Raw genomic sequence first — 12,772 nt, 5'->3', positions numbered from 1 at the left:
ACATCCTTGTCAGCACTTGGAATGGTCAGTCTTTCTTTCTTTTTCTTCAAATTATAAGAGAAAGTTTATTTAGAAAGTTACAGAGGGAGTAGAATGAGCCCGCTGGGCTGCATAAGGTCAAGAAACAAGTTAGAGAGGCAGAAAGAAGAAGGGCCCTTGGAGCTCAGGAGAAAGTCAAAGGTGATGGACCTGGCGGGAGAAGAGGGGGAAGGGAGAGGCCTGGCGTGCTCTCAGGAGGGAGAGCGCCATTCTTTTTGAGTGTAGCCATTCTAATGGATGTGTAGTGGCATCATATACGGTTGAATTACACTTCCCTAGTGGCTAATGATGTTGAATATCTTTTCATATTGCTATTTGCCAACCATATATCTTCTTTGGTGAAGTGTCTCTTCAAGCCATTTGGAGTTTTCATATGTACTGGGTACAGGCCTTTTATGAGCTATATGGTTTGAAATGTTTTCTTCCAGTTTGTGGCTTGTTTTTCCATTCTTTGAGTACTATGCCAGGTTCTCAAAGAACATCATTTGTTCAGTGTCCTTTCATTTTAACATTGAGGAAATGCCATGGGAATTTAACTCTTGTTTATATCAATTAGCTCTGGTAAAATTGGTTTTGTTATACATTGTTTCACTTAAAGTTAAGGAACCTATCAACTACCTTAAGAGAACTTAAGAAAGGAATTATTGTATCTGTCAAAGAGTAGAGGTTTTAAATTTTGATCAAGCCCCCTTTATCGTTTTTTTAAAGAGATTATGCTCGTGGTGTCATGCCTAAGAAAACTTTGCTTAACCCAATGTCACAAAGATGTTCTCCTGTCCTTTCTTCCAGAAGTTTTAGTGGTTCTCAACCTTCCTAATGCCACAACCCTTTAATACAGTTCCTCATGTTGTGGTGACCCCCAACCATAAAATTATTTTCGTTGCTACTTCATAACTGTAATTTTGCTACTGTTATGAATTGTAATGTAAATATCTGATATGCAGGATGTATTTTAATTGTTCACGACCCACAGGTTGAGAACCGCTGATAAGGTTTTACATTTAGATCTATTATCCATTTTGAATTAATTTTTGTATATGAGACCAGGTATGGATTCAAGTTCACTTGTTTGTGTATGGATATCCAACTGTTCAATACTATTTGTTGAAGAGATGCTAACTTTTTAAGTAATTTTTTCAAATGCTGACACATAACATAAGTTGACTAAACATTTGCTAATAATTACATACATAAGGACACAGTCAAAAGGGATTATGGAAACTAATCTGGGAAAATCATTTATGATTAAATACATTGATTGCTACTAAAGATAAAAAAGCAAAGGCTGTCTTATGTAAATATGTAATGTACATGTTACTCGGTAACTGTTTTAGTGGTGACTCTTCTCCAGGAACCCCACCACCCCGTCATGGGTATACCATGGAGGAGGAAAATGCCCTTGCTGGCTTGCTTACCTTTCTGTTTCTGGCATCTTTCCAGACCCACGAGAGCGCCTGAAAGAAGATGACTTAGATGTTGTTCTCAGCCCACAGAGGCGAAGCTTCGGAGGGGGTTGCCACGTCACAGCCGCTGTTAGCTCCCGGCGCTCAGGAAGCCCATTGGAGAAAGACGGTGATGGACTTCGCCTGATTGGAGGACGAAGAATTGGCAGTGGGAGGATAATCTCTGCCAGGAACTTCGAGAAGGACCACCGGCTTAGTGATAAGGACCTGCGGGACTTGAGAGACAGAGACCGAGAGAGGGACTACAAGGACAAGCGTTTCAGGGTTTGTCTTCTAGGTTACTTGGCACCTGTGTACTTAGGGACTCAGTAGTCACCTCATTTGTACTGGTTACTTTGAGATCCTGGACGAACACGGCCCATTCTTAAGCCAGATAGGGAGGAATAGAGAGAGCTGGATGGGGGCAAAGAGGGGCTTCAAGTCTACAACATAGTATCTTCATGGCACTATTGAGTATTACTTAATTCACCAAGGCCTTGATTGAGGTAGAAATGCCTTAACTAGAATTTTCTTTTTTATCTGCATTATGTACTTTTCCAGAGGGAGTTTGGGGATAGTAAGCGTGTCTTTGGTGAGCGTAGAAGAAACGATTCCTACACAGAAGAAGAACCAGAATGGTTCTCAGCTGGACCCACAAGTCAGTCTGAAACCATTGAGCTGACTGGCTTTGATGATAAGATCCTGGAAGAAGATCAGAAGGGGAGAAAAAGGACAAGGCGACGGACAGCCTCTGTGAAGGAAGGTCAGCAAAAACGGGGAGGGAAGCTCACTGTTCTAAAACGAGATGTGCTTATAATTGGCTTAACTATGCACTTAGGAATGGGCACATTTATTGGGAAGTAGCAAGTTCTTACAGTTGCAGCCTGATTTTGAAACCGCTTCCTATACTACCTCCTCAACTTGCTCTGCCTGCAGTGCTAAACAGAAAGTCCTCACATTCTGCTGCTACGAGCACTGTGCACACAACAGGATTCCCAGAGATAGAAACATGTGGTAGATAGAATGGGGGTCTCATTTATTGAGCACACTATATATATTACACAGAGTGCTAAGCATTTTGTCTATATAATCCTGCTTCCAACCATCCTGTGAGGTAGGTGCTTTTATGCCCATCTTATAAGTGAGCAATTGAAGGCAAAGGGGGCTTTAGTGACTTGTCTGAGGACCCGGAGGAAGTAAGTAGTGAAGCTGGGAGTTGAACAGGATGTATGCTGTTACACGTTTTTCCCCTCGGGCGATGCAGGAAATAAATAGGTAACTTGGGAGACTTTGTTCTTACTTTTCCTCGGTCCCTGACTTTTGAGTTTATCATAATAAATGGCCAGTTGTGTTTGTCTGCTAGTACATATTCCTACTCATACAGACTCTCAGTTGTCAGGCCCAGCCTGCTTTCTAGAGAGCTTAAAGCTGCACACAGTCCTGGCTGGTGTTGCTCAGTGGTTAAGAGCATCAGCCCACGTACTGAGGGGTCACGGGTTCAATTCCTGGTCAAGGGCATGTACCTGATTTGCAGGTTTGATTCTCCTGCCCTACTGGAGCACATGAGAGAGGCAACCAATTGAAGTGTCTCTCACATCCATTTCTCTCTCACTGTGTCTCTCTCCCCTCCCTCCCTGCCACTCTCACTTTAAAAAAAAAAATCAATGGAAGAAATATCCTAAGATGGGGATTAACAACAGAAAGTTGCACATGGGGCACTCGTGCTGCTTGCAAAAGCCATTCATCTGTTAAGAGATGTCCCCATCACAACACAGAATTAGAGTGACTATGCTAAAAATTAGTTTCTTTTATAAATGTATGAGTCTTAGTTGGGACACAACTGCAACAGTATCTTAGCTTTCTGAACCCTGACTTAAGTGGTGGTGCAGATGCATGTATAAAGACAGAACCAAATTAATTTGGTTCCATTTTTAAGCAGTAAGACATGCAAAGGCCACTGCTTAAAAAAAAGATCCTGTTAGAAAAATAATCCACCACACCAGCAATTTTCAAGCTTTTCCATCTCATGGCACAGGAAAACTAATTACTAAAATTTGTGGCACATCAAAAAAGGTATTTCTTGCTGATCTGACAAAAAATAGGTATGATTTTGATTGATTTACAAAAAATTAATAATAATGGTAGTAATTGCCTACTCTTTTTGCTCCAAAGTAACTTTGTAAAAATATCAGGTGCCTACACTTGTGTAGAAGAATTTCTGGGACCAACAATTAACCGATCATACGTAACCTTATTATGTGACCTGACCAGTAAGATGCATCTCTATTAGGTGACCCATACATAGGGTGTCCCAAAGAAATGTGTGCACACACTTTGACTAATTACAAAGGGAGTATTTATTAATACACATTTCATTTTCAAATTGAGCTCCCAGCTGTTAGAGTGTGTACACATTTTCTTGGGACGCCCTGTATTTATGGTTCAAGGCAGGGCTTCATACTGGAGGGCTATTGTGTTGGCTGCTATCATTTTTTAAATTTGGCAGTCTAAGGGAGAGGTCAGTGCCCCTGACTAAAGAGTCAGGTATTGCAGGTTTTAAAAATTCTTGTGGCGCACTAGGGGGAAAGCACTATACTGCACTGCGGGAAACTTGAAGAATGGGCAGAGGAGGGACCACAATTCTCCTTCCATAGGAAAAAAACTGTTTTTCTACTGAACATGCTGTACTGTAACAAGAAGTCTGCTTTTAAAGTCACCTCTGTCTCTTCTGCATGTGATGATGGCTGAGGCCACAGACTAAGTCAGTAGCAATTAGCTTGCTCAGCCTGCTTCTGACCTGGTTTTGCTTTTAGGCATAGTCGAATGCAATGGAGGAGTGGCCGAAGAGGAGGAGGTGGAGGTCATCCTCGCACAGGAGCCTGCTGCAGATCAGGAAGTGCCGAGGGATGCCGTCTTGCCTGAGCAGTCCCCAGGAGAATTTGACTTTAACGAGTTCTTTAACCTTGATAAGGTGCCATGCTTGGCTTCGGTGAGTGTAGTAGCACACTTACGAAATGGAGGGAGCAACTATATGGTTAATATGTCCTTAACATATGTCTTTTTGGGGTACTTTTTTTGTTAGAGGCCCTGGAGGCTGTTAGGCTTTTATTTGTTTATTTAAATCTTCACCCAAGTGTATGTTTCTGATGAAAAATCAGGTGTCAGCCTTATGGGAGCTCCTTTGTAGGTAACAGTTTGCTTTTCTCTTGCTGCCTTTAAGATTCTCTCTTTGTTGTTAATTTTTTTGGCATTTTAATTATGATGTGTATGGGCCTGTTTGTATTCTTCCTGCTTAGGGTTCTCTGTGCCTCCTGATCTTGTGTGACTTTTTCCTTTACCAGACTAGGGAAGTTTTCTGCCATTTCTTCAAACACGTTCTCTATCCCTTTCTCCCTTTTTGCCTCTTCTGGCACACTTAGGGGGAGGCACTACTGTTAGAGCATCCCAGCTAGCTCTGTGGTAAAAATGACAGACTAGATAAACTCTTAAGGATTCTTCTCAGGTTTAAAATGCTTTTAGTTTCTTGTAATTGGCATTTCCAGTTAATGTGTATAAAAGTAACTTTGTTTTACGTTTTAGCTATAATAAAATTTAGCTTCTCTAAGTGAAACAAAGTTGGTAGATAATCAAAATATGCAAATGACTTTCTCAACACTTACTGTCATATCTTTAGAAAATGTCCAGATGCTTTATATTCAGGTCCTTTGCTTTTTGTGTTTCTTCTGTATATCTTCTGACTTTTTTCCTATACAGTATGATCAGAGGAAATAAAAGGATTAAAATGAAAAGCCATTTTTGCTATTTATAATATAGCAAAACTCTTTTCAACATTAAACTGTTTTTAATAGCTGTATCTTTTAGTTACTTTTAAAATAATTCCTATTTATCACTAAGGTGATTGTATCTTGGATACGCTTCCCTATTTTCACAGTGCCACATCACTCATAATGCTTCTCTTATGCTGTAATTATTGCACGTGCACGTAAAGTCAGCATTATTTAAATGAGAGTCTACAAGTGGAATGTGATTGAAACTATGAATAATACCTCAGAAAATATAAGTACCACAGATAATGATCAAATTAGTGTCTTGAATTAAAATCCCTTTTCTTATGTGAAAGGAGTGTTTTGTGGCTTAGTTTGGGTATGTGTTACGAGAAAATTCTTCCAGATAAGAATAAAAGAATAAATCTTAACTTCCACTGCTGAACTTTGGAAACTGGGGATTCTAGACTTCAGATAAAAGAGCCACTAACTCTGTCATCCATGTACCAGTTTGGGGGGAAATGTGTTTTCTGTTTATTATTGGTATAGAAGTAAAAGTTTATGCCTTACTTTCAAGGATGTGCCTCGTTTTTGGATTGACACTTGCTTTAGCTTTTCTAAATGTTGATAAGAATACTATACTGCATAAAGATCAATTTTTATATTTAACTGGATTTATGATAGGGTACAGTTGAAAATTTTATTTTTAAAAAAAACGTTTAAATTATCTTTTAAGAAGGATTGATAATAGAAATTACTATTATGAAATAGTGTTGAAAAAAATATTTCTGATCATAGCGTATCATTTAGTTGGCCTTATTATTAAGCCAGAAACCATGGAAGTTGGATTTAAAACAGAACAAACATCCGAAAACTCCTTGTTAAATTCAAACAGATATTAGAGATGCGTTAAAAGTTCATCTTTCACATTCTGATATTTTCTAAACTTTGACTTGGAATTGTGATCTATGAGCTCTACTTTTTAGCTTTTGGCTTCGGAAATTATCAGCATTGAACTTTATGATGTTCATTACAGCCATGAGACTGTTTGCAGCAAGGATTTTCTTTCGTCAGCTGTCCATACATGATATTTAGTTGAAGGCTACTTCTCAGCTTGGCAATGGAATGCTTTACTCTTGGTGCTGATTTTGATTTTGAAACTATGTCCTCCAAGAACATTCAGTGGTGCATGGGTTTGTCTAATGAGGCAAAGGATAAAAAATGCCATTTCTATGGCACAATGGTTTTGCTTTATATGCTTAGAAAGTACATGGTTGGTTATGCTCAAGTTTGGGTTACTCAGAAATGACCCAGGAGGGGAAGAAAAATGAAAGATGTTCAGGTTCCTAAGTTCTGAAAGTGTTTACCTTCAGGTCAGCTGCTTCAAAGGAAGTTTCAAAGTAAGTGACCCTTTCTTAAAAATTGAAACTTCTTGTCCCTTTCGCCTAGAAACTATTATCTTAGCTCCTCTGTCTTTCCTTTTAGATGATAGAAGATGTTTTGGGAGAAGGGTCAGTCTCTGCCAGTCGATTCAGTAGGTGGTTCTCTAACCCAAGCCGATCAGGAAGCAGATCCAGCAGTCTTGGTTCAACGCCACATGAAGAACTGGAGAGACTTGCAGGTAAAATGGCTTCAGATTCTGGCCATGGACCTAAACTTGAGCTCTCTCTGACTCTGTTCATTGTCTTCATTAGTCAGGGGTCCATTAGGGTTAAAGAGTCTCTGGATACTGAAAAAGCCTTCAATTTGTGTCCTTTTAATACTATTTGAAGCTGTGTTTCTGTGCTTTATTGGGATCAATTAATTATGAATATATTTACTTGCATTATTAGGTCTGGAGCAAGCCATCCTCTCTCCTGGACAGAATTCGGGGAATTATTTTGCTCCTATACCATTGGAAGACCATGCTGAGAATAAAGTGGATATTTTAGAAATGTTACAGAAGGCCAAAGTGGATTTAAAACCTCTTCTTTCCAGCCTTTCTGCAAATAAAGAAAAACTTAAAGAGAGCTGTAAGTGTTTATTAGAGTCTGCTTTAGGTATCTGCAAAAGCCTGAATGCTCAGTCTTAAGGCAGTTAATGCTATTTCATCAAAAGTCAAATATATGGTGGGTTTCGTTGAACATTCTTCAGAAAAAAAAAAATTTTTTTTTTAATCAAACAATACCACCTCTGTGAGAACCTGGTATAGTCAGTAGGCCCTGGGACCTCTATTAACTCTTCCACCCAGTCCTCCTCACCTGGAGCCCGTTTATAACACTCTAGCGAATGCTGTCCTCCTGAACAGCATTTGGCAGCTCCTCACATCTCTGCCCCAAACTGCCATGTTCTTGTGAGGTTATAAGCCTTCCACATGAAACCTTAGTGGTACAATAACCATCGTGCTGGCGGCAGTCGTGCTGATGTTGGGCCAGCGGGGATTCCTGCCCCTGGTGACAAGCCTCCAGAAGACCATTACAGAGGTCCTCCGACAGGATGTGCAGCAGGATCTTAAGTCTTACAGCTTGTGGCCCCCAGTTTCTAGCACTGAAGCACTTTAGGGTTAGTTTATGCCATCTCTTACTCAGCACACAATTATGGCCTCATTTCAACTAAGCAACAATGATTTTAAGTGTCTTCAATCTATTTTTGGTGTCATTCTTTTTTACTTTCACCTTAACCGTGATGTAGCCAAAGAGAATTCCTACCACATATTCCTTTGCTTGACTTAACCTGGACTTTCTCAACTTTTCAGCACATTCAGGGGTTGTGCTTTCAGTGGAAGAAGTAGAAGCAGGGCTCAAGGGCTTGAAGGTGGACCAGCAACTGAAGAATTCCACTCCTTTCATGGCAGAACACTTAGAGGAGACCCTGAGTGCTGTTACCAGCAATCGACAGCTCAAAAAAGATGGCGATATGACTGCATTCAACAAGCTAGTGAACACCATGAAGGCAAGTGGGACTTTGCCTTCTCAACCCAAAGTCAGCGTAAGTATTTGACACAAACTCCAGCCTTTTCTCCTTTTCCCTCTTTCTGTTCCACTTCCCACAATAAATGGATTTTTAAAAAGGTACTCTGAGTAAGTTGGAAATTTTTTAGTAGTCATTTGGTCCTTGATGCTTTTGTGTGTTCTTTAATTATCGCTGTGCTATTTGTTACTAGAAAAAGCAGGTTTTGGTTCATCTATATGTGTTGTGGGTGACAGTATAAAAATTGAAAGAGTCATACATAACTTTCTTAAGTCATTGCTAAAAAAAATGGTGATACATATCTTTTTGGATGAACTCCAAAGAAAGTTTTGTGTTTATTCAACTACTTGTTAAAGTAACTTACTGTATATTTATAGTTAGATCTTTTCCATACCTTCTAGTTACTTCCAAATACCCAGGCTTACCTGCTTTCTTGACTAGGCCGTTGGCAGTTATACGAAACATTTGTCAAGTAGGATGGATTTTTTCAAGACAATTGTATTTTGTTAATTTACTAATAGAAAAAGCTGAGACTCTAAACTTGTAAAACACCTTTAGGCATGAAGTTGGGTTGCAAGGAGACTGAATATCAGTAAATGCAGGTGTGTAGCACATACTGGAAGTGTGTGGCTCTCAACCATGGCCTTTGTGTCAGTGTTGCTCTCCTTGATGAAAGTGATAAAGGAAGCAGGATAAATCTGAAGAATAAAAACATAGACATTCCATTTGCTGTGTTAGATTTACCAAATTGAGTTGTTTTCTCCTTATACATTCTTATCTGGGAACTACAAGTTAGCTGCGGCAGCAGTAACTGATTCCTTGTGCCTTGACCATGGGAAGGGAACTGATTTTTGGTGTTTCTCATATGACCAGCAGTTAGCAATAGAGATTCCCACAGAAATGCCATTGTTCCTGGCCTTACTGCTAGACCTGTCCACCTCGGAAAGGTGGCAACTCAGGGAGGTAGATTTATTCCTGAGTATCTGACCACACCATGCCAGTTTAGGGGAATACTTCTTGTAAACTGCTTTAGAATTATTTCCATTCAAAGAATTATTAGATACAAGGGCCAGATTAAAAGATTGCAAACTATTCTGTTCTCCTTCCTTGTTACCTTTGTGTCTTGGTGACTGGGTCACTTCTTGTACCGTCTTTCTTTTAGTGTGAGCAAAGAAATGGGAACAGGAAAATTCAACAGTTAACCTGATGCTTTTGAACATTTTGTTTCAGATATGGATACGATTCTAGGGTTTGATAGTAGCATAGTTGACCCTGAGTTGTTAGAGGAACTATTTCAATGTTTGTATTTCAATGTTCTGAAATATATCTGATTTCGCTGAGGGAAGGAGACTCAAAACGCCTATTTAAAGGGATGGATGATATAATTCAAGTTGCTAGGCAAAGAGTAACAGAAATCCAACATAACCTAGGAAAGAAAGCAACAAGAAAAATAATGTGATAAGCACACCAGGCATTATCCCAAAATATTGCTTAATTTGCATGTTGTTGAGTCATGGTCTACATCTAAAATGAAGTTTTTAATTACTGTGGCTATGTGTGTGATGTATACTATTTCTGATTTGACTATGTCTGTTTAGCTTCAATCATGTTTCCTCCTCCAAACATGTTGATTCAATCTAAACTCCATTTCAAATTGAATTGTAGGCTCTGTATACTATATGAGCCCATATAGTATAAAGTTGCCTATTTGTTTTTTGTTAGAATTAAATGGCTTTTTAGGATCTCTCTTATTAAAATCATCTGCAGTGAGTCCCAGTTCCAGAACCAACAATAAAACCTGTGGATACCTTTGGGCTATACTCCATGCCCGAGGACACTGCTGTGGGCCTTGGCATCTCCACCCAGGGGAAGGGAAGTGTACCAGAGAGAGCACTTAGGCATGAGGATGTACTGAAGTGCAGGGAGGTAATGCAAGTTGGATGCAAAACATAATTGCAGCTGCATTAAAAGAGCAAAAAGTGAAGTAATTGAATTTCCCCCTGTATGTGAGACCCATTTGAAACAGCTTGTTTATAAATAATAAAGTTTAAATTTCCTGAAGTATGACAGTTCTGGCCTGCATGTTGACTAGATTTTTAGTATCGCCTGGTCTATAAATCTTGTTAGTGTAGCAAAGGTTGCCTCAGAAACGAAAATCTATAAATTATCCAAATTTTCTGCATGTGGCTTCTTACTAAAGTACTCCCCCTTTCACCATTTTTTACCTTTGTTTGGTCAGTGTTAGAAACCGTTAAATGCATTAGGGTTACTACAGGGAGGAAAAGACCTTGTCTGAGGAGGGTCTCTGAGTGGACGCTACATGTACATGGAAGATTCTTTCTGGTCCCAGATATTTGGGACCTATATGATGAGAGAGTGGAACAGGTTGATTTAAGTTTGTTTTCTGTAACTTTGACATTATTCTGCTGTTACATGTTGACTCCTGAAGAGTTTTTAAAGCTTTCTTGTGGTCTCCAATGAATCTTTAAGTTAAGTGTGTAAGAAGGTTAAAACCAGTTTTCCTTTGACTTTTTTAGCGAAACCTTGAAAGCCATTTGATGTCCCCTGCTGAGATTCCAGGCCAGCCTGTCCCTAAGAACATCCTGCAGGTACTTCACAATCTTAATCCGAGGCCTCGGGGTCCTGAACAGTAGTCCTCTGAACTGGTTTTTGTAGTGGTCCAGCTTTGGGCCTTAGAGAATGACCCATGTTGCCTGGCAATTGAGGATATGTCACTGCCCTAACATACTTGTCACTGTTAGCCTCAATGTGGGGTGGGGAGGGAGGTAAAAAAAAATGACAAAGCAAGCCCTTGATTTCCAGTTTGCAGGCTTACAATTCCTATGGAAGTTTAAAGTATCTAACCTGTACTGATAGCACTAACTTGCAGCAATGTTGCTAACTGAACTTTCAGAGAAAATTGTCGCATGTACATGTGACAATTCCTTCAGTGGAGTATGAGGGAGATTCGTTGTTGGCTTCCAAAAACTCATCCCTAATCCATAGCCTCTGACCAGGAGGGAGAACGAGTTGTGTTTACCAGGATTTGACTTTTCTGCCTTCTAGGAACTTCTGGGTCCATCAGTTCAGAGACCTGCTTCTTCCAACCTTCTGAGCGGCCTTATGGGGAGCTTGGAGCCTACATCTCTACTGGGCCAAAGAGCACCATCTCCTCCCTTGTCACAGGTGTTTCAAACACGAGCAGCCTCAGCAGACTACCTTCGTCCTCGGATACCATCACCAATTGGTAAATACTCGTGTGTAGATGTCCGTCCATCCGTCTCCATCATGCCATGTACATTTCACCACCCACTCCCATGACCAACATTATACTTGTCCCCTAGAATTGGCAAAGTCTTTTGATGGGCATCCTTGAAGACTTTAAAAAGAAATGTGTGGGTTTATTATACGTTTTTTACAACGGGTGGTGAGGACACATGTGGAACATAGTTTATTCTCCAACTGCCCCTCTAGATAAATATGTCCATGTTATAGTTTTGTTTTTTTCTCTTGAGATTGAACTAAATTGGATCCAGCTCTTCCGTCTTTTTCCTTATTTCGGGAATTCAATCCAAAAAAGTTAATTTGACTTCCTAGGTTTTTTTCTTGATAGAGTATGTCAGAGTACTGGCTCTTTACCAACCTAATGAAGTTGGTACACAATCATTTGTAACGTCTATGGCTAATTCAGATATAAAGGGAAGCACTTCCAGAAAGCTATCTTAGCAAAGTGTTGTGCTTAATCTCCAGGTGCTCCTCCCACCCTGGACTACTTTAGGCTGCTGGCCACCCTGGCTCCTGCCAGTCATGTCTTGCGAGGGAGTTTTTTGTAATCTTCCCTCCATAATTAGGGAGATAGAATGAAGAGCTCCCCATAAGGCCACTCAGGGCACTGGTCTCTGCTTTGGTATCAGCTGGCTTGGTGATAATGGGCCAAATCACTGGCTAGTGAAGCTCTGAAAGGACAAAGCTGGCAGCTGAGTGGGGAAGATGGATACAGCGGCAGTTCAGGTCATTAAGTGCAGGTCCACAAAGCCCGCTGTGGGGGACACAGAAGAGGGACATCGGCCCAAGAAGTCAGTACTTCTCAAAAGAGCTGGTGTTGAGGAGCAGCATGTCTTGGTGATAATGCCTCTTTGATGGACATGTGCTATCTTGACACTCCCTGACACTATAACCTTTCCAACAGGTTTCACACCAGGACCACAGCAGCTACTCGGAGATCCATTCCAAGGCATGCGCAAGCCCATGAGTCCCGTCACGGCCCAGGTCCAGCTGAGCTTTCTCAAATGCGATCTATTACTTGCTTTCCACCTTTATTATTATTTATGGGGTGGAGGATTAGATTGCTATAATTCTTGGAGGTGGTTTTTAACTATAATTCAGGTTCAACTATAATTCAAGTAAAGGCTAAAAAATTGGTGAACAGCTGAAGTCATATTTAAAAGTCATAGTTAAAACCCTCTTTGGTGGACAGCACAATTTAGTCAGGTTGCAGCATGTAATTTCTCTCAGCTGCTGCTGACAGAGAGTGAAGAGAGACCTTTGTATAAAGTTCAGTGACCGTCCTCACTCTTC

At 40.3% G+C, this 12,772-nt stretch overlaps 1 protein-coding gene across 3 annotated transcripts in view; it reads left to right on the top strand.

Annotated features, from left to right (window-relative positions):
* EIF4ENIF1 (eukaryotic translation initiation factor 4E nuclear import factor 1) overlaps positions 1 to 12,772 on the top strand; it is a 32,738-nt gene that overhangs the window by 11,988 nt on the left and 7,978 nt on the right. For all 3 annotated transcript variants that reach the window (XM_070399842.1, XM_070399844.1, XM_070399843.1), the window contains exons 5-13: positions 1,480 to 1,766; positions 2,043 to 2,244; positions 4,295 to 4,470; positions 6,731 to 6,866; positions 7,078 to 7,257; positions 7,980 to 8,212; positions 10,732 to 10,803; positions 11,261 to 11,441; positions 12,384 to 12,463. In XM_070399842.1, the coding sequence (XP_070255943.1) occupies positions 1,480 to 1,766; positions 2,043 to 2,244; positions 4,295 to 4,470; positions 6,731 to 6,866; positions 7,078 to 7,257; positions 7,980 to 8,212; positions 10,732 to 10,803; positions 11,261 to 11,441; positions 12,384 to 12,463 (1,547 nt within the window). The remainder of the gene's footprint in view (positions 1 to 1,479; positions 1,767 to 2,042; positions 2,245 to 4,294; positions 4,471 to 6,730; positions 6,867 to 7,077; positions 7,258 to 7,979; positions 8,213 to 10,731; positions 10,804 to 11,260; positions 11,442 to 12,383; positions 12,464 to 12,772) is intronic.

The sequence above is a fragment of the Myotis yumanensis genome, unplaced genomic scaffold (genome assembly GCF_028538775.1).
Source record: "Myotis yumanensis isolate MYYU_CA2020_CCGP unplaced genomic scaffold, mMyoYum1.0.hap1 SCAF_19, whole genome shotgun sequence".
NCBI lineage: Eukaryota > Metazoa > Chordata > Mammalia > Chiroptera > Vespertilionidae > Myotis > Myotis yumanensis.
The sequence above is the reverse complement of the archived record's forward strand: the minus strand, read 5'-3'. Positions and strand labels throughout refer to the sequence as shown.